This window comes from Vitis vinifera, chromosome 17 (genome assembly GCF_030704535.1).
Source record: "Vitis vinifera cultivar Pinot Noir 40024 chromosome 17, ASM3070453v1".
NCBI lineage: Eukaryota > Viridiplantae > Streptophyta > Magnoliopsida > Vitales > Vitaceae > Vitis > Vitis vinifera.
Window position 1 is genome coordinate 8,800,298 of NC_081821.1, and position 21,844 is coordinate 8,822,141.

Here is a 21,844-nt window from a genome sequence, read left to right on the forward strand (position 1 = left end):
GGGGCCAAAACCCTACTTGCTACCTGCATTTTGAAAGGTTTAGAGTGGTGGGTGAGCTTGATTCTATTCACCTAATATGCTACAAAATTTTAAATCTTTTTCTTTACCATGCTCCCTTTGAATTATGTTTTGGATTAAAATATTTTCCATCTCATATTCATAAAATTTTATTAGAAATATTTTTCCAATTGGCAGATGACATGTGGCAGTCCGGATTCCTTAAATATGATTATGATTTATCAACCCATGAAAAGTGACCCAAAGAGGATTGAGAAGGAAGCTTAGCACTATTACATCAAAAATTCAAATTTAAAAAACTTAAATCTCAACATAAGATTTTGGCTTATTATAAAAAACAAGTCTATAAAAATGTTAAGAACCAGCCCTCAAAGGGGAAGAAACCAAAGGCCAATACATGAATGATTTGTTGCTTGCATGTGGGTGATCATACAATAAAATGCAATGCCACCTACCATTATTAATAACATGAAACACAAAAGTCATGGCTAAAAGAAAAAAATTAAAAATTAAAAATCAATGGAAAGTTAAGGGTCCACCACTAGTGACAGTGGCATTTGCCCTAGAGGGACCCATTGTTCTCAATCATAGAAATAGTGGAAATATTTTCTTCAATTCTAAGTCACCCTGTCCATTGAGGTGGAAGATAAAAAGAGAAGCAAAGAGGAAAAGTACTTGTGGGTGGGCTAGCTCAAGGTTTATATAATAGAAAATTGTGGGTATGTTTGTTTCCATTGGTTATGGTCTATATGCCATTTTTCTTCTCTACCTCCTCCTCCTCCTCCTTCTCGTTCCTTTATGATTATTATCATTTTAAAAAATTCACATATCATTAATTTTGATCCAAAATAAAAATGATATAATAAAAGGTTAATTTCATTAATCTGCCCTTGAGGTTTTAGTTAAATACACATAGTTCTCATTGATATGAGACAATTCACTTTACTTGATTGGATGTACAACAATTCAGTTCACCCCAAACACATCATCTATCCTAAACGAAGGATATACCATAATACACGGAATATGATAAAATGGTAAATTCAAGATGTGTAAATAATGCTGCTAATATCCAAAAAATCAATAAAACATTTTGTAAAAGGTGGAATCTACTAGAAATACCAACCACATGGATAGACTCAATCTACGTATAAATATACCGAACATGTAAATAAGAAAAACAAGGTGACTAGAATCTCCATTGGCACCCATCAAATGCCTCATCTATCATTCTTATTCGATATTCAAATCAATGTGTGATAGTTGCATTTAACTAAAACCTTAACTATTGATTTATGTGCAACGATTTATGATGAAAATTAAAGAAAACAAAAAAAAGAAAAACACATAGATTTAACGTGGTTCGGCAGATTGCCTATATTCATAGGAATAGGGAAGAAGACTTTCATTATGTATCAAATTAGGATTACATAAAATGGTATTTATACTAACCTTCACATAGTAAAATTCCAAAAATACCCTTAAACCACTTCACTTACATTTTCCTCCTTTTTTTCTCCATGTCTTTCACTTAATTTGAGCCACATACTACAACATTAACGGAGGTGAGTGAAATTAGCCTAATAATAAAAGGATTAAAACCTAAAATGAAAGGAATAATAGTGACTTAAAACCTAAAATACGAAAATAGAACAACTATTTAATTACAAAACATGTTTCTTTTTTTAGTATTGTTGAATGGGTTAAGTCATTCCACAGTTAGGAAACAATTGAAGAACATTACAAGAACTTAAAAACAAATAAAATCAAAACAGAAAAAATAAAAATAAAAACATAGGGACACCTGATCATTTGCTTGCTTACTTAGAGAAAAAGGAAAAAAATGCAATTGTTGATCAGACCATCCCAACAAACTGGTCGTCGATCCCATTATTGGATTTGGGGGTTTCAATAAAAGACGAGATGACGAAGGCATCGACCCAAGGAATGTCTTTATGAAATGAGGGTGCCTCCTAAATTAGAAACATTCATTTCTGAAACTATATGATGAATTAAACTTTAGAACTTGGATTGATTGATGCAGTGTGTCTCACTGAATTCAAGAGAGGGCGGTGGCACATGGTTTTTGGTTCAAAGAACATGGAGATTTTGGAGGCATGTGTGTGAGGGGGGTGGAGTCAACATTAGATATGGGCGGACCCATTGGGCGTGCCACATGCCCTTCTCTGCCCCCATGTGGGGGGGTCTCCTCACATGGGTCCTATTGTTATTGAATTGGCATTCAACATTTGACCACATCATCGTTTAGGTTCAGAGGTCTCTCTATCAGTGGCCCTCCATTGATTAAATTCGTATCCAAAGAAATTTTTAATTTTTTATTTATTTTTTACTTTAATTAGAAGTTAGATAAATGGTTTGTGCTCTCAAGTTTAAAGGGCTAATTTTGGTATTAAATTCAGCTTTATCATATAAGTTAAAAAAGGACTTTCATAAGATGTTTTTATCTAAGTCATCTTGAGATGAGTTGGATGTGCATATTTATTCTCACCTTATTAAAGGAATCAATGAGATGGCAAAATCAAGCCCATAATGGACAGAAATTTGTACCTATAAATAATTCCATGCATAGAAGCAGGAAAAAATTAACAATTTTTTATTCCCTTATTTTAAGAATTTCCTTCTATAATTCACAATATATTTTTATATAAAGTTATCAAAAAAAAAAAAGTAATAAAAAGGAGGTTTCTTTGAAAAAAAAATTTAATTATGTTTGATTTAAGAAATATTTTGGAATTTTCGGGTCCGTTTTTAAAAATTGTTTTCAAAGTAATATAATGATATTTCATATATAAGTGAAATACAAGACTGAAGCTATATATATACTTGGTATTTCACTTATATATGGAATTTTTGGGCCTTTTGCGATAATTTATTTTCTAAAAACAATTTTTGTTTCCTATATTTGCTTTTATTAAAAATACGGTTTATATATTATATACATATTTTATGAACATGATATATTAAAAAAAAAAAAAAGTTGGACAATATATCAAATCATTTATCGTATTCCATATTTGGTTGAATATAAGATATGATAAATGATAAGATAATTTATCTTTATCTTATCATCCTAAATATGGGATATAATAAGTAATAAGATGATTTATCTTTTATTTCATCATCAATCAAATATAGGATACAAATATAATATCACATCTTTTATCATAAGTCATACATTATTATAACTTTGACTTCACCTTATATTTAAAAAATTATCATTTTCAAGTCAAGTCATAATTTAAAAAGATTAATTTGGTGTTACCTTCTTCTACAATAACTTGTCATATACGTTGAAAATGATTTCCATAAGAAAGATGTTGACACATTCGTGAATTTTTTATTTTTTTTGGGAGGTTAGAAGGATTTTAATTAAAATTACTCAAATAGAAAAATTTGGGGTGTTATTAAATAAAAAAAAAGGGGTGTGAAGAGAGATACAATAAATAGAAACATAGAAACATAGATAAAGATGTTTCGAAGTACAAAGGAAAAAATAGATAATTTTACATGCATATTTTGAGAAAAAAATTAAATTAAAAAAAATATAAGTTGTAAAAAGTTAATAATATATTATGATTTTTTTCTCTATTTTTATGTACTTCATCAACCTAAAAAGAATTTCTAAAAATTATAAAAAATAATCTTATGCATTTGGTGATGTCATAAATTTAGTACATAGACCAAAGTTGGAATAAAAAAAAATTCTTTTTAATTTTTTGAACATTTATTTATCGATATTTATATAATTAAAATTAATTAAAATTTTATACATTTTCAAATTATTTAATATTCATATTAAAGAATTAAAAGAAGTGAAATGATTATAAGTAACATATAAAAATAATTTATTAATTTTAAATCTATTATTCACTTTTTATTTCTTTTCACTTTTCTCTAGGCTATGTTTGGTTCCCGGAAAATTTGAAGGAAAATGCGAGGGAAAGAAAATACAAAGGAAAAGTAGAAGGAAAGAAAAAATGAAGGAAAATAAAAAAATAGATTAAAAATTGATAAATTATATTTTTTGTTACTTCAAACTCATTTTATTTATTTTAACTCATCAATATAAAGATTAAATAATTTAAAAATACATAAGTTTTTAATTAGTTTTAATTATATTTGATTTTCTTTGATATTTTTCATAGGACAACCAAACATGAAAAAATCATTTTCCTTAGCATTTTTTTTCTTTCTTTTGTACTTTTCGGGAACCAAACATAGCTTATTTCATTTTTTCACATTTTCCCTCAAATTTATCGACAACCAAACAAAACATAAAAAATTTTAAAAATAAAAGAGAGAGGGGAAAAGGGATATACTATTTTAAAGCATTAGTTAACCGTTAGACTCAATGGTAAGTATGAATCATTCAATGGGTTGAAGGCTTTGTGAATTCTTACCTAAAAAGAGCATGTTAATTAGTACATGGGCAGATGCTGAAAACTCCAAAGGCTTCTCACGCATGGGTGTTATCATACTGGTGGTTGCCTTTCTTCGGTTCTCATTTCTTTTTCCATCATTTTCTTTCACTTTCCACCACTTAATTTGTTTGTTATATTGGATGTCATTTGTATTCAATACGATAATTTGTAGTTATGCCCATTTCACCCACCATTAGCCACTCCTTGGCCCCCTCTTTTTGTCGGTGAGGTTTAGACAAAATTGATGATTATGTCATGTACTTCTTCCAACCTTAATGTTTATAGGAATTCGATTCCAAAAATACTTCCCAAAATTTTAGTTATATTTTCTTGTCTTGATCCCATTCAACTAACAAAATAGTGACCCAATAACAAATTCTTTGTTTGGGAAAAATTGATGATAATGTCATGTACTTCTTTTAACCTTAATGTTTGTAGGAATTTGATTCCAAAAATACTTCGAAAATTTTAGTTACATTTTCGTGTCTTGATGCCATTCAACTAACAAAATAGTGACCCAATAACAAATTCTTTGTTTGGGCAAAGAAAATAAATGGAAAAATAACTATATATATTTTTTCCTATAAATAAGAGGTTTAATTGTAATAATGATGGGGGTAAGAGGTTTAATTGTAATAATGATGGGGGTTAGTTTTTAGGGATTTGTTTCTTGAATGATTGGTATTGAACTGAAATCATAACATCCTTCCACCAACTCACCAACTTTGGCATCATTTCTAACCAAAAAGAGGGAGCAGAATTGAAACGCTTGGGAAAGTCTGAATTATGCTTAAAGGCCTGTTTGGGTGGTGGGGAAGTTGAGACTTGAGACCCACATTTGAGTAGTAGTTGCAACCGAACAATTGCATCCGTCACAACCAGCACATTATTTGATTAGGTTTCCGATATTCAAATGAAATGCACGACAATGAAAAGAGATATAAGAATAAAAATAAAATACTCGATAGTAATACATTCGAATCAAAATAGGGAATTGATATTTTATACATGTAATAATATGACATGATCGGATTAACGTGCTACTTAATGTTACGGGTGTAAATAAGATCAGTTCAATTAGTTTTTGGGTAAAAAATAAATCGAACCGATTAGATTTGGAATAAAAAATGAAATCAAATCAAGTTCTTTGAGGTCGGTTTGGTTCAGCTTTGGTGGATCGATTTCATCCTAACTTAATGATCTTTTTTAATCTTTAATCCAATTGTAAATTTGTGTTTATTTTGAGCCTAAAGTCCATTAATTTGAGTTCATATTAGACAATAAATTTAGTTTGTTTTTAAATTAATTGAAACAAATTTAAATTTTACGTTGAAAATATATTAAATACATTTAGAATTAATTTGATCATAAAATTTAAAAAATGAATTAAATCTAATATAAAAAAGAATTTATTAAATATCAAATAATTATATATAAATTTTAGGATATCGATCATGTTTGGTTTTCATAGATTTTTAAAATTCTCAAATTTAACTGGATTTTTTATTATTGAGAACTGAAATAATATAATTGATTTAATTGTTTTAAATCAATTTTTTCGATTTTACTTGCACGCCTGCCTAACGTCGGAAATGAGTTAAGTTCGAGGCTAGGGGCAAAGCACCATCCCTAAATAGAGGGAAAAAAATGAACTTTAATTATTGGATGGAGTGGTGGTAGCATAATTGTAGGTGGCATGGGTCACGTGATGGATTAATTTAGGGGTAAAGGGATGAGTGTCATCTGGCATAAATGTAATTATCCGCGTGCTCTAAGCCTCAATAATTACTTCAGGACCACATGGGATCTTATGGTAATAGCGAGGTAATAAATTCTAATCCAAAAAATGGATATGGAAAGCATTTTCATATGTTTCGGGAAAAAATAAAAAAATAAAATATGTTTGGGAAAATCGAAAGTAATTTTTAGTTCTTAAAAATACAAAATAGTTTTTTATTTTTAAAAATATGAAACAAGATATTTTTAAGGTAATATATTTGGTTCTAAAAAATTTGAAAGAAAAAAAAAATGAAAGAAAATAAAAGTTGATATATTATTTTTATTTTCTACTTTAAACTCATTTTACTTATTTTATTTCTTTAATATAAATATTAAATAATTTTAAAATACATAAATTTTTAACTAATTTTAATTATATTTTATTTTTGTAAATATTTTTCATAGTAAAGTTTAATATAAAAAAATAATTTTTTTTATATTTTTTCTTTTTTTAATATTTTTGGGATTAAACATAACATAAATAATATTTTTTTAGTTATTTTCACTATTTTTAAAAGTAATAATTATATCGAATATGGAGAGTACTTAAATATGAAGCAGTATATTTATATTTAAAACATTTTTGAAAATACAAAAATAAATTAAAAATATTTTAAATTCTAAAATAGAAATTAAGGGAGGAGCAAAATGGGTATATGCAGCCATGACCGTGCCTTGCCTAAGACAGAGTTGGTTGAAACGACGTCGTTTTGTATGATCTCTGATTACTCCGAGAGTCGGTTAGTTTAAAAGAGGGAACAAAGCACCCTGCTGACACGCAGACAACAGGGCAACACACCGGCCAACCACTAACTGCTGTAATTTTCCGGCAATGCCGCCGGTGATTCCTCCAGCGCCTCCACCACTACCGCCGTCGGAGCCCTAAGAGTGTCACCCCCAGTGCAACGCCGCTACTGGAATCTGACTGATCTCGAGGCTCCGACAATGGATCAGCCCAAGCAATCGTCGCCTCAGAACCTGAAACACCGGGTTTTCACCTGCCTCACCAAGCTTTCCGACCGGGATACCCAGTCCATCGCCGCCACGGAGCTCGAGTCCATTGCTCGAACCCTCACTCAGGACCTGCTCCCGCCGTTTCTATCATGCATTCACCAGACCGACCCCTCCGACAAGTCTCCGGTCCGCAAACAATGCGTCAGACTCCTCGGAATCCTCTCTGAGACCCACGGGGATGCCCTGTCACCCTTCCTCTCGAAAATGCTCTCTAACCTTATCCGCCGACTCCGTGACCCCGACTCCGCCGTCCGATCCACATGCATCAATGCCATCTCCGCCATGTCCTCTCACATCACCAAACCTCCGTTCTCCTCCATTGTTAAGCCGCTCGCTGAAACTCTATTCACTGAGCAGGATCACAACGCGCAGATCGGCGCCTCGTTGTGCCTCGCTTCGGCGATCGACGCTGCGCCGGATCCGGATCCTGCACTGTTGCGAAGGCTGTTGCCGAGGATCGAGAAGCTCCTGAAGTGTGATAGCTTCAAAGCGAAGCCGGCGGTTTTGACTCTAATTGGAAGCATTGTCGAAGCCGGTGGTGCGACGAGTTACAATGTGGTGAAGAATTTGGTGCCTTGTGCGGTGGGATTTTTGAGCAGTGAGGACTGGGCGGCAAGGAAGGCGGCGGCAGAGGTTCTTGTGAAGCTGGCTGTGATGGAGAGAGATATGTTGTCGGAGTTCAAGTCTTCTTGTCTGAAGACATTTGAGGCTCGAAGATTCGACAAGGTTTGATTGTTTTGTTGTAGTTGTTGGTGGCAGTTTACTTTTTGTTTTGAAATGTGTATTGATTATGTGCTGGACTTGCAGGTGAAGGCTGTGAGAGATACTATGAATCAGATGTTGGGAGCTTGGAAGGAGATTCCTGATGTTTCCAATGATGTCTCGCCACCGCCGCAATCACAATCATCTTCCAAAGGTAAAAGAATGATCTGCCCATTGTTTTGCTTCGAAGATCTTGATTTCACTTGCAATTAGGGAGAGACTTAGATGTTTAGTTCTGTTGCATAATTTATTTTTCCATCTTCGTCCTTTAGATTCAATGTTACAAAAGTTTTTGGTGTCTGGGAAAAGTATTGAACTACAAAACCCTCAGATTAATGTAGTTTCTTTAGCATCAAACTGTAATCAGGTCATTGATAACAATTGTGCAGTTCTTTGAAACATTGGAAAATGAATTCCTTATTAAGTTTTGGGAGGAAGGTAGGCTGGAAAAGTCTTCAATCAAGGTCATGGTCTGCAAATATTTGATGATATCATGATAATTAATTTTATGATCTCAGTGATGAATCTCATCTGTGATATCGATTTTTTTTTTCTATCAAAACTATGAGAGATGACCTCCATCTTATGTTCGGATTACTTGGAATCTGTGGCACTTGTCTAATATTTGTTTACTATATTTCCATTTTCTGCCCTTTGGTCTGTTGTGGGTACAGAGAATGCAAGTGATGGGCGCTACCCACTTGAGTCCAGAAATTCTTGCACTGGTGGCTCTGAAGTGCCTCTGATGAGGAAGAAATCCATTCCAACCAGTATATCGCCTCAGCTCAATAGTTCATCTGCAACCACTGTGAGGAGGAGAGGTCCTGTAGATAAATCAGGTTCAGCAATGTTCCGGAAGCTGGAGCGTAAGAAGGCTTCTGATTTGAAAGTGGAAGTTACTGCTCCTCATGCTCCCTCTGTCATGAGGATTCATGAGGATGGCCTTAAGAAGAAAGATGAGAAAGCTCCAGAAAGAGGGGAGAATGAGAAAAATAGGTTCACAAAGCCAGAAACAAGGCGAGTCCTCTTCACTAAGAATTCAGATGACAAGATGAATAAGTTTGGTGGATTCAGGTCCGGATCTCGTGTGGTTCCATGTCAAGAGGAGAATTCTGAGACTACTGTTGAAGTGAGTAACACAACTGAGGTTCCGCATAGAAACCATAAAGAGTGTGAGGATCTATCTCTGATCCGTAAGCAGCTTGTTCAGATTGAAAACCAGCAATCCAGTCTGCTAAATCTCCTCGAGGTATGCTCACAAAGCTTGATAATTTTGCTTCTACTAGATTGAGCTATGGTATCTGTTTATTAATTTAGATTTCTATTTAACTACTACCAAGTGCCAAGTTAATTGGAGGTGTTAATTATTGAACTCACTATGTTCCTGGTTGATGACATTAGTAAATTGCCTGTGATTAGCCCTGTCTAAGATTAGCTTAATCAGCTTAGTGTTTCATGATGATCAAGAACACCTTTCATGGAACAACATGAATTGAAATCATGGTCAAGAACACCTTTTCTTTACTGTCTTAAATGCTGTAATAGTTGCATACTGAAGTTGCATATATCTCTGTAAAAATTATCAAGATTTTCAGATTGCTACTTGCAACTTGCAAGTTATGAACGATTACTCTGTGATACTAGTTTGCATGTTTTCTCTCAATTTTCTGCTCTTGAGTCTTCTATTGTAGCATTCGTGAAGTTAGCACTGGATAAAACTAGTTAACTGCCAATATTGGGGACAAATTTCATGGCCAGTGTTCCTAGGAATGCTTATTACTTGTACAGCTGCTTTCTTATCTGGAGTTTGGATGATAACTTGGTTTTAAAGGGTGGTTGATACCTTGCATTCAGAGCTTGTAGATACTGTACATATCTATCCTGATGATTCAAGTAATGGTGCATTTTGATGAAATCTTTTTTGCACTTTTTTTTCTCGTTCTCTTCTTATATCTAGAAATTCATGGGAAGCTCCCAGAATGGATTGAGATCCCTGGAGACACGTGTTCATGGCCTAGAGCTCGCATTGGACGAGATCTCATTTGACTTGGCTGTGTCAAACAGAAGGATGTCAAGCACAGACACTGCAGGAGCCACATGCTGCATGCTACCTGGTGCTGATTTTCTGAGCTCCAAGTTTTGGAGGAAAACAGAAGGCCGGGGATCAACATCAAGGTTTTCTCCTTCTCATGCCACTCAATCAGGCACTGCCATGCGCTACATAGCTGGAAAGAATGACAATGCTGGAACATTCAAGTCGGAGAACCTAAGGTTTCGGCTCCAGGGTGGTGGTGGATTTGTTGTGAATCCATTGGCCGAGATTCCCAGTGATTCAAGGGATATTTCAGAAGTCTCGTCAAATAGAATTTCAAAGAATGCTCACGAGACTGCCTAGCCCGTGACTGACAAATTACAAATAAGTATATAACCATGGAAGTGTAAGTTTCAATTCCAGCCTTATTCCACCTAGCTACGTCACGGAGTCTTACTATTGTTGATGAGAACTGCTGCATGATAGTTGGAATGTAAGGTTTGAGTCATTTTCAGCAGACAATGAAGAAGCCCCGATATAATGAAGGAAAGTCGAAGGCGGCTTATCTTGTTGCAGATATGCGTTGGGTAATAGAGCAGTTGCTTGAGGATTGCATAATGGAAGCACTTAGAGTTGAGTGAATGCTGGTGGAAGCAGATTACCCTATAAAAGTCCATCTCTCCATACTCTCAGTAAAGTTGATTCAGCTCTAATAATCCATTACTAAGTACAGTAATATTTTTCCATGTCATTGAATTCCTTTCTTTCAAGTAAAATTGAAGACGAGAGAGAAAAAAAAAAGAGTTAACCGCCGCCATGTTGCAATGGTGGGACCTGTATAGAGAAAACGTTTTTTTTTGTTTTTTTTTTTTCTGTCAAAAACCTGGATGGGTATTTGTTATCACTGAATATGAAGTGAGAATGAAGGTGTGATTATGATTACTACCTGATATCTTAAAACAGCAAATGGTGAGGGTTGTGAATGTTTTGGCTATGAGTCTTTGGTAGAAACATGCAATCATCAACATTCAGAATCTCTCTTTTAAAGAAAACTTCATGAACACGCTAAAAATTGCATCATGGTGGTTCTCATTTCTTACAAGCAACAATTAGGAAACCTGCACACTTCATAATGACTAATGATTCAATGAATGATGAACCTTCCATTTTTTTCCAAAGTTGAGCGTTGACAATTTGGCCATGTGAATTGCCACTTTCACATTGACGTAACACACAAAAGAATATCGGAAGCATTATAAAAAAAAGTCGGGTACCCATCACAGCTACCCGGAAACTCATTTCCAATTATGATGAATTCATGTTCATGGAGAAGTAGGTTTTGGGAACATGCACATCCCACCCGAACCTGAATACAGCACATGGATAAGACAAAGCTCCATAAAAGTTTGGCATTGCATATCCCCACACTGAAGGAAAGACCAAAAATATGTGAACTCTAGACTTTTAAGATGATGGTGAAAATTTCAAGTCATGCGGTTTGGTCACTAGCATCAGTCTCTTCCATTTTCTGCAGGGAAAAAAAAAATTCAATCTCAAGTTAACTCTCTACCAAAAGAAATATGACAGCAATAAATAATTCCACAACAACCCAACACAAAAAGCTAAGAGTCCGTTTGGGAGTGATTTTGGTTAAAATGTGTTTTTGTTTCTAACATTTTCATTAGAAGAGTTTTTAAGGAGAATCATTTAGTGTTTAGATATAACAAAAAAAGTGTATTACAAGTGAATCTTTTGACTTTTAAAAGTAATTTTCAAAAATTTGCATGACACCTAACTTTTGTGAGAAAGCACTCCAAAACATAAAAAGTAGGAAGCACTTTTATGCTTTTCAAAAGCACTCCCAAACAGGGTCTAATATGATGGGACATAACACAAATACATTAATCTTAAAAAATATATGTTGCATTTAACAGTTTCTGTAATTTAATAAGAAACATGTAATTTTTGTGAAATTCAATTCACAGGCATTCATAATAATGAATTTATTCCACCATATCAACAACTAATATGCTCAATCACACTTATAATTTATAGTATCAAATGTTTCAACCACAAGACAAATTTGCAATGCCTGTTGGTTGTAGATCACCAAAGAAAATGAATCTATTTTTAAAACGATAGTGCAAGTTAGTCAAGAACAAACAGCCAGATGCAAGTGAAATGTTGAGGGAAGTGCCATGTTCTCCAATCAGCATACTACAATATAAGCATCCTGATGGGCCATGGCCAACCTTAGAGGTCGACTAGACTATCCAACTAATCCCTACCTAACTTCACAAAAACCCAGGATGCAAGATGATTGAATCAAAAAGAAAAATGAGCTGTCACATAAATAATAATGATAGTAATAAACAATTAACTATACTAAATAAAAGTCAAGTGGATGACATGTAAAATTTTTATTGATGCATTCAATATCCACATCTGTTTCAGTATTTTTGGTTCTCGTCTAGACTCCAATAAAGAGGACTTCAAGCACTCAAATTTCATACACTTAGGTCTTCTTAGGTTCACCCACAAATTTTGCTAGATAGGCATAATACGATAATACAAATCTAAGAATACGTATGCATACATGTGCTCGATTGTGAAACATTGCCAATCAGGGCTGGTTGGAGGTCGGTCACCCCTCACCTGACCGGTCCCCAACATGAAAATCTCACCCCATGCCTGGGCCAAACCTGGTACAGGGTGCTTTGGCAAATTTCATCCTGGTCTGCAAGCAACAAGAATCTATCCTCCATTAGTTAGGTCTAATACTACTTCTAGTTCTAGCAGAAACTGCAAGGTTTTAGGCAATAATCCTTTTTGCTATGGAACTGTTGGCTAGGGCTTCTGAAAGAACAGATTGAAAAATCCAAGTTTCAGACTTTGAAGGATGGTTCAATCCTGTTGAATATTGTGATTGGATAGCCTCTTTAGGAGTAGTTTTAGAGAGAGAAATTTTCTGTGAAGAGAGGAAGTTTAAGTTTGTTGCTACAAAATTGAAAGGCCATGCTCTAGTTTAGTGGCGGCAGCACTATCAACAGAACTGTCACAGAAAAGGTGTTCCAAAGAGTGAGCTCCTGGGCTCAAATGAAAAATAAAGCTATATGAGAAGTTTCTACCATTAGATTATCCCCAAACTCTTCACTGCAAATTTCATCAATTGCATTACTGAAGTGATCAAAATGTGGAAGATTATACGGAGCAATTTTGTAAGTTCATGAGTCATAAATCTAAATGAGACAGATGATCAACTTATGGCATGATATTTAAATGGGTTGAAGTTTGATTTGGGAGGAGAACCCATGCTGCATTCCATCCATTCTCTTGAAGAAGCATTATCAAATGGCACTCAAGGCAAAGAGTAAATGGGGACCCTATAAGAAAAGAGGAAGCTCTCAAGGGTTGGGGAAGGCAAAAGAGATCATCTAGTTAGCTGGGATGTAGTGTGTAAGCCGAAGACGAAAGGGGGATTGGGATTTGGAAAGATTTCTATAAGAAATTTCGCTCTCTTAGGGAAATGGTTGTGGAGATATCCTAGGGAGGGTTCAGCTCTGTGGCATCAGGTTATTTTAAACATTTATGGATCACACTCCAATGGTTGGGATGCCAACAATATGGTCAGATGGTCACATCGTTGTCCTTGGAAGGCTTGCACAAATCTCCCAAGAGTTTTCCAAGTTTACTCGGTTTGTGGTAGGAGACGGGGATAGAATTCGTTTCTGAGAAGATTTGTGGTGGGGGGACCAACCTTTGGGGGTTCAATATCCAAGACTACTTAGTGTAGTCACGGATAAAAATACTCCTATTTCTTCAATTCTTAGATCTACTCGCCCTTTCTCTTGGAACTTTAACTTTGGTCGAAACCTTTCCGATTCTGAGATAGAAGATTTAGAAGGCCTCACGCGGTCTCTTGATCGTCTACATATATCACCTTCGGTTCCAGATATGAGATCCTAGTCTTTATCTCCTTCAAGACTTTTTACAATCAAATATTTCTTTCTTGCCTTATCTCAATTTTCTGATTCGCCTCTAGTTTTCCCTACTAAGTTTGTCTGGAATTCTCAAGTCCCCTTTAAAGTCAAGTCCTTTGTCTGGTTGGTGGCTCACAAGAAGGTTAATACTAATGACTTGCTACAGTTGAGAAGACCCTACAAAGCACTTAGTCCCGACATTTGTAAGTTGTGCATGAAGCATGGAGAAACAGTAAATCATCTTTTTCTCCATTACTCTTTGATGATGGGGTTATGGCACAAATTATTTCAATTAGCAAAGACGGATTGGGTTCCCCCAAGGAGCATCTTTGACATGCTATCTACTAATTTTAATGGTTTTGGATCTTCTAAGAGAGGGATTGTTTTATGGCAAGCCACGTGCATCGCTTTAATGTGGGTGGTGTGGCGGGAAAGAAATGCAAGGATTTTTTAGGATAAAGCAAAGAATTCAGAGAATCTTTGGGATTCTATTCGTTTCCTAGCTTCTCTTTGGGCTTTTTGTTCTAAGGTTTTTAAGGGGATTCCCCTTAACGTGTTACAACTTGATTGGTTAGCAGTGTGTAATCCCAATGGGTTGGTCTAACTAGAGTGTTTGCTTGTTTTTTCTTATATTTGATTCCTTGTAGTTTTGTTTTTCTTTGGTGGGAGGATTCCTCATCCTTCTCTTGTACTTCATTTTTATCAATATATTCCTTTGTGGTTTCCTATCAAAAAAAAAAAAAAGACTTCAGAGGAGAAAACATTGTTTCATAGAAGGAAAAATTCAGCAATCATCTTCAAGCACCCAAATCCAGATGCAGGGGGTCAAAATAAAGGGCTGGGAAAGGTTGTTTCTTCATCAAGGACCAAGTGTTTTAAATGTGGAAAGACATGCCACCACTGTTATTATGTCCTACAAAGAAAGTTTAAGTTAATCTCGTTGAACAGGAAGATAAAGAGGCAAGGGGGCCAATTTTTTCAGAAGATTCTGAAGAGGATTTGGAAGAAGAAACTTGTGAGACAAATTTTGATGCTGAAAGCCTTGTTATACATTTGACAATGCAAGATGACGATCAGTGGCTAAGGAACAATATTCTCAGAACCTATTGCTTATCTTATAGGAATAAGTGTGTTTTGATGATTGATTGAGGTAGTGCTGGGAACATGTTGTCCAAACATATAGTACATAAGCTAAAGCTTGCATGAGTACAACCTCATAAGCCTTACAAGCTATCTTAATTCAAGAAAGGAAGGGAGAAAATTATATCTCAACAATGAAAAATCAAATTCTGCATTGGGAAGTATGAAGATGAGACATATTTTGACGTTCTTCCTTCGGATGCTTGTCAATGGCCTCTCAAAAGACCTTGGCAATTTGATTGAAATGTTCATCATTATAAGAGAAAGAATACTTATTATCTTGCTAAAATGGAGCAAAATACGCATTACAGCCCTTGAAGAGGTACTTAGCACAATGCACTCTCAGTCAACCGCTGGGTGCCCTTTTCTAATATACACGTGTAGAATGCAGTGGAGGAAAAATTTTAGAAAAAACTTGCTATGTAGAAGAGACAATACCTATCAAAAGGAAAAAAACTAAATCTAATTAGAAGTACTCTATCTAGCATGCTAATCTACTTAATGTCATTATACATCAACCCCAGAAAGGCAAGCCTAAGGTTGGATAAGATACAAAGAGATTTCCTTAGGGTATGTGCACTTGAGAAAAAGTTGCGTTTAGTAAATTGGCTAATTGTTTGCATGGACAAGAAGAACGAGGGCCTTGGTATTAGAAGAGGAGGGAATTCGTTAGGAAGTGGGTGCTTGTAGGGAAGTTTGGGAAAGAAGAGGAGGGATGATGCTTCAAGGGAGTGAAGGAAGGGTAGGAGGTGGGTTTGTGGAAGGCAATTTGAAGATAGTGAGAGGTCTTTAACTATAAAACATGTTTTATCATAGGCAATGAATGAAAGGTGAAATTTTGAAAGGATGTGCGGTGACTCATCATTGGGAGAGAGTCTTTCCCTACGTTGTTTTCTATACCCACCACTAAAGATGCATGGGTGGCAAAGGTGTGGAACAACCTGGGGATGGGGGCTTTTGGAACCCTATCTCTGAAGATAGAGGAATGATTAGTAGCTAGATGAGTTGGAGGCCTTTTTTTGGAAATTACAAGCATGAACAATTCAATGGGATGAGGAGAATAAAATGTTTGGTTGGAAATGAAGTGCGATAAATTCTCAATTAAATCTTTTACTTCTCTTTATCTACCTAAAGAATAGTCTTTCCTCGCCAACATTGTTTGGAACCTTCGTGTTCCAATAATGGTAAACTATTTTGCATGGAAAGCAGTTTGGGGAAGGATTTTATCATTAGACCATCTAAAAGGGAGATGAATGTTTCCAAATGGATTCAATTTGTGTAAAGGAGAAGAAGAAACAAACAAGCATATGCTCCTTCATTGCTCAAAAGCAGTAATCCTATGGTAGTTGATTTATTTTTTGTTTGTTGTAGTTTGAGTGATGGACTCTTTAGTAAAAGGTGATTATTTGAGTTGGCATGGTTCCTTCGCTGGGAAGAAGAGAAAGAAAGCTTGAAGAACTACTCCTATGTACTTGTTTTTGGATCATATGGAAGGAAAGAAACAAGAAGTTGTAACAAAATATTGAATAAGCAGATTAAGCAATCAAGATTTCCTTTATGTATAATTTTTTGGAGTGCGTTAAAGGGTATTTAGGAAATTCCTCAATGTTCTTAGTAGACATTGTTGACTAGGCTGAGCTATAAATAAGGAAAGGCAATAAACCATAATTTTATTTTATTTTTAAATTAGCAACAAACATTTTTTTTTTTAATCATGGAATAAGTAAATAATAAAGACTGATCTAACCCCCCAAACATAACCATTGGATGACTCTCTGATCAAAAGAGAAAAACTATCTACTCAAGATATTGATGGAAATGAACAACTTAAAGTGGTTAATAATACGAAGTCAAAAATTAAGGGTTAGAAAATCCCACTTTGCTAACATATTTGTTATATGGTTAGTTGTTTGAGGAATCCAATAGAAGGAGCACACCAACTCTAGATTAATATAAAAAATTTGGCATAGATACCAATCAAACCTCCATGACTTTCTCTCCTTATTTACCCAAGATGGCGTTATTGAAAACCCCTCCTCTACTAGAAGGTTAAATAAGCCCTCAGATTTAGCAAGATTTAGATCTTCCAACAAAGCTAAGATCTCCACCTGGATGGTTAGATCCCACTCCAACATTCTTAGAGAATGCTCTCACTAATGTTCCATGATGATCCATAAGATTCTTCCAATTCCCAATTGTCTTGGCAAGGAATGCACATTAAAGTTCAACTTGAGTCTACCTATTAGATGAGGCATCCATATAGGGTAGAGATTATCTCCTCAACCAACTTAGTAGATCTGAATACTAGGTTCCAGTCTAGCAGCATAATGCTCAAAGGGGTGCCCACAAACATTGTACTAGTTGACATCAATGGAAATAAATTAAATCCCACATTGCTTCCAAAGTACTTGATTTGACCTAAAAAATCATCGCATTCCTCTCTCACCAGATAATCCAAATTAATGTAAGAATAGAAATGCCCTATAGTGACTTCCCTCTAAGAAGACCTCCACAATTGCAATGAATATTGTCAACATCTCCACCACACTCCTAAGTAGAACCTAGTCAATCCCAATAAGTCTAAACAACCTATGCCATAATATTAGTGCAGCTAGGAAATGCCAAAAAAGATGATCAATTGATTCCCCACTCTCTCACACATGACGCATCATTATGGCCTAAGGGTTTTGTAAGGTTTTCTCTTCTATAGTAAATTGTTGGTATTAACCTTCATATGAGCCATCAACTATGCTAAGGCCTTGACTTTGAGTTGGGCTTTAGATTTCTAAATGAAGTTTGCAGAATAAAAGGTTTTAGAAATAAAGAGGGCCTTAAAGAATGACTTGGTTGAGAATAGAGTAAAGGGTATCTGAGACCAAAACCTCATATGTAGGAAAGTCAGCAATAAATAGAAATGGTCTAAGTCGACATAAGGAGAGTAAGTTCCTCAATTTCATGGTAAAAAAGGTTGCATTGAAAATTGAAATTCCAAGACAAAGAAAGGGATGAGATCAAAAGTGAAGAAACATAAGAATCTCTCGACTTTACCACTCTATAAAGATTTGGACACTAGACACAAAGAGGTTGATCAATTCACCAAGTATCTTCCTAGAACTAAATTGTATTACCATCACGCACAGAATAACGAGTGAAACAAGAGAAGTCAGGGAATACTTGTGTGATGACCTTCTAAGGACACCAATGAGACCACCTAACAACAATATTGGTATCTCATCCATTGGAGTGTGGTCCTAGATGCTCCAATTGATCTTGTCTCATAAAGTATCACTCTCCATAGGGAACTTCCACAACCACTTACCTACAAGGGCCTTATTCCTCAAGGCTATCTTCCCCAGACCCCCTTCATTCTAGGCTTACACACCTAATCCCAACCTACAAGATGGTCTTCTCTTTCCTTTTCCAATGCTTGACTACAAAAAGTCTCTCTATAATCTCTTAATCTTATTAGCCACTTTGGCTAGAGGCTTAGAAACGAACAAAGAAATAAGCGGGGATATGACACATTGACACAAGCATGATTGGACTAGAGTTATTCTACTACTTAGGGACAAGTGAGCTTTCTCCAATGGATCCTAAAAAGAGACAATTCTAGGATAACCCAACCTTCCCTCACAAAAGAAAAAAATGGACGAGTCAAATAAAATAGAGGTCAATTAGAAACCTTATAGTTTAAAGTGGCAACCAAATCAAGAAGTAGGTTTTGACTTATATTGATTCCTAGTAAGGTACTCTAATCTAATCTAGATTTATCTTCAATTGTAAAACATACCAAAACACCAACAAAATAATCTTAAGTCTTCATAACTCTTTTAAACAGGCTCTTGAGGTAAATATGGTGTTATCAACAAACTGTTAGATTCTAATGTTTTCATTGATTGGTTAGTTTATCTTGAAGATTACTTTGAATGGTATGATATGCTAGACATCCAAAGTATTCGCTTCACCAAAATGAAACTTGTTGGTTCTATTAAGAGATATTGCAAAGTGTCCAGTTCAACCTAGAGCATTTAGGTAAGGAACCAATCACCCTTTGGGCAGAAATGAAACAATAGTTGAAAGAAAAATATCTTCCTACACATCATATGAGGCGGTTGCTAGATCAATGGATTAACTTTAGGCAATTATCCTCCATTGTGATAGACTACTTGGCTCACTTTGAGGAGCTTAAGTTGAGATGAGATGTGAGAAAGGAATCTTGGGTAATTGTAGCAAAATTCATTAATGGGTAAAATCGGAAATTAAAAGAAAGGGAAACCCCCATTCTCCCAAAAGTTTAGAAGAAACTTATCACGAGGCTTGAGAGATTGAGAGATGCCTTAGAATTCCTAGTTAGAATGTATAACTTCTCAAACCAAGGAGTCTTATGATTATCAAGGTTTATGTCATGATAGAATGGGAAAAAACTTGAGGCCTATGAGAGCTATTAAAGTCAGTCAAATAACTTCATGAGGCAATAACAATGAGAGTCAAGGAGTAAGCATCAATTGAGGCAAAGACTCAAGTTCAAGCAATCCTCAGTCTAGTGGTTTGTTGCCATAGTCATGCTAGGGATCATATAGCATCACGTTGTCCACTTCACAAGGTGAAGATAGCCATCTAGTTTATGAACCCCTAGATTAAGTGTTTGATCTCAGCGAGCATGTTGAAGAAGAATGATTGAATGATAACACACCCACACTAGTATCATGTGAAATATTTATCCACTCCAACGGATAACAATAAGTGAAAAGATACCTGTATTTCTCACACTTATATTAAATGTGGGATAAAATTTGTAAGCTAATTATTGATAGTGACAACTCTATGAATGTGATTTTTAAAGCTATTGTTGCTAAGATGAAACTTCAACCCGAACCACATCCTATCCCTATCAAGTAGCTTGGGTAAATAGAACTTCATTCTTTGTGTGTAAAAAATATTTATTTCCCATTACCATACAGAATTTGGTGTGATATTCTTCCCATGGATGCTGCTCCTATTCTCTTAGGTCTCCTTGGTTGTATGACCTTGATGTCACCCATTATGATAGGGGTTAAAATGTAATGGTAAGTCTATCCTTTTAAAATCTACTAAGCCATTAAAAGGGATAGCAAGCTGCAATTTAAGGGTATTGACCAAATCAATCTATTCAACATATCAAATACTTAACTTCTACTCTAACTCTTAAGAAGCATAACCTTCATATTATAACATGGAAGTAAAAATTCAGGAATCCCTATTTATGCTCAAAGTAGGATTCCTATTTTCCTTAAAATTAATTTTTTTATAATTAGCTTTTTAATTTAATTCCAATTCTTATCACTATTATTTCAATGAACAATTAAAATTAGAATAGTATTTCCTTAGGATTAGTATCTTGAATTGTTTATAAATAAGGTCAGTTATAACAATAAGTTTATTATTCTTCTTTTTGGGAAATATTTTTTAAAAAATAAAAATAAAAATTGCGTCTTTTCACTCTCTTCTTGTTCTCTCACAATTTCTCATCTAATTTCTCCTTCTCTTCTCATCTAATTCCTTTCTTGTCCCTATTTCCCTTCTACATTTATAGTTTCCGTTGTCCTAGATTACATCCGCGACCCTTTCTCTCAAGGATCTCAATCATTGGTCACTCTTGTAGGTTCTAGCCGACATCAAATTCTTTACAAGCATATCCTATTGCAAACATTTATTTTTAATTATCTATATAAAATAAATTAATGACTCCACGATAATTATACGGGTCAATTACAAACGGATCCCACTATGATCCAATGAGAATGAGAGACTTGTAAAATTGCTAATATTTTAAGATTTTTTCTTTTAACAATTCAAATCAGGGTAAGGTATATCACAAGGTTACCTTAGAATTTCCATAAATATAAAGAAACCTATTTCACATCAGAAAATACACCAATTTTAAAAGAAATTATTTTTTTCTTAATCACCTAAATTTACAGAAACTCGGAGAAGGCAAGGGGAATCAAACAAACAAAACAATAAGACATAAAACAATCAGAAATGATCAAAATCGACAGAATTAATTGGAAAAAAAATGCTAAAACCTAGGGATTCAATTGGAAAATGGAAGAAGGAAGAGAGAGTATACAGCTTGAGCTTTGTGCCAAGCGAAGCCTCTGTAGACGTTGACGGAAAATGTCGCGGAGAGATAAACAGTGGCGACGCTGAGGCCCCCCACGAGCGCCTTGAAGGCCCAATCTCCAGCTTTGTTCATTGCACTCATATTTCTGCGCTTCCCGCAATTCCCCCTTCTCTCTGGTTTTGATTCTATGTGCTCCACAGCCTCCACCCCATCTAAGCCCCTCACGGGAGTTTAAAAACGGCAAACAATGTGTTCCCACGTGCTCCCTGTTTTGAGCTTGAGCCGTCACACGTGCGATTGGAACTCCCACTGAGCGTATTTTGTAAACCCATTTAGCAAATAAATATTATTAATTTTATAAAAGCTAAATTTATAACAAAATAGTATTACTAATTTAAGTGATTTGGAGAGATATTGGAAATAATTCCTAGTACTTGGGTGTTTATCAAATTTCACTGAATAATTATTTAATCAATGATTTTTTTTTTTTTAATTTTTTTTTTTATCATATTTTACCAAAATATTATTATTTAATTTATATTCATATACTAAGAACCCTCCATAAATGTTTTTA

The 21,844-nt window shown here is 34.8% G+C and overlaps 1 protein-coding gene and 1 long non-coding RNA gene across 2 annotated transcripts; one reads left to right on the forward strand and one right to left on the reverse strand.

Moving 5' to 3' along the window:
• The first annotated feature begins 6,894 nt into the window (after positions 1–6,894).
• Positions 6,895–10,989, forward strand: LOC100263859 (TORTIFOLIA1-like protein 3). The gene is made up of 4 exons (XM_002280564.5): positions 6,895–7,979; positions 8,061–8,169; positions 8,690–9,264; positions 9,973–10,989. Exons 1-4 carry the CDS (start codon positions 7,185–7,187, stop codon positions 10,408–10,410), a joined length of 1,917 nt encoding a protein of 638 aa, XP_002280600.1. The 5' UTR covers positions 6,895–7,184; the 3' UTR covers positions 10,411–10,989.
• A 314-nt stretch (positions 10,990–11,303) lies between these two features.
• Positions 11,304–21,581, reverse strand: LOC109124349 (uncharacterized). The gene is made up of 2 exons (XR_002032313.2): positions 21,277–21,581; positions 11,304–11,575 (listed from the first exon to the last, which is right to left on the reverse strand). It is a non-coding gene; the product is annotated as an uncharacterized LOC109124349 (long non-coding RNA).
• Between the last annotated feature and the right edge of the window lie 263 nt (positions 21,582–21,844).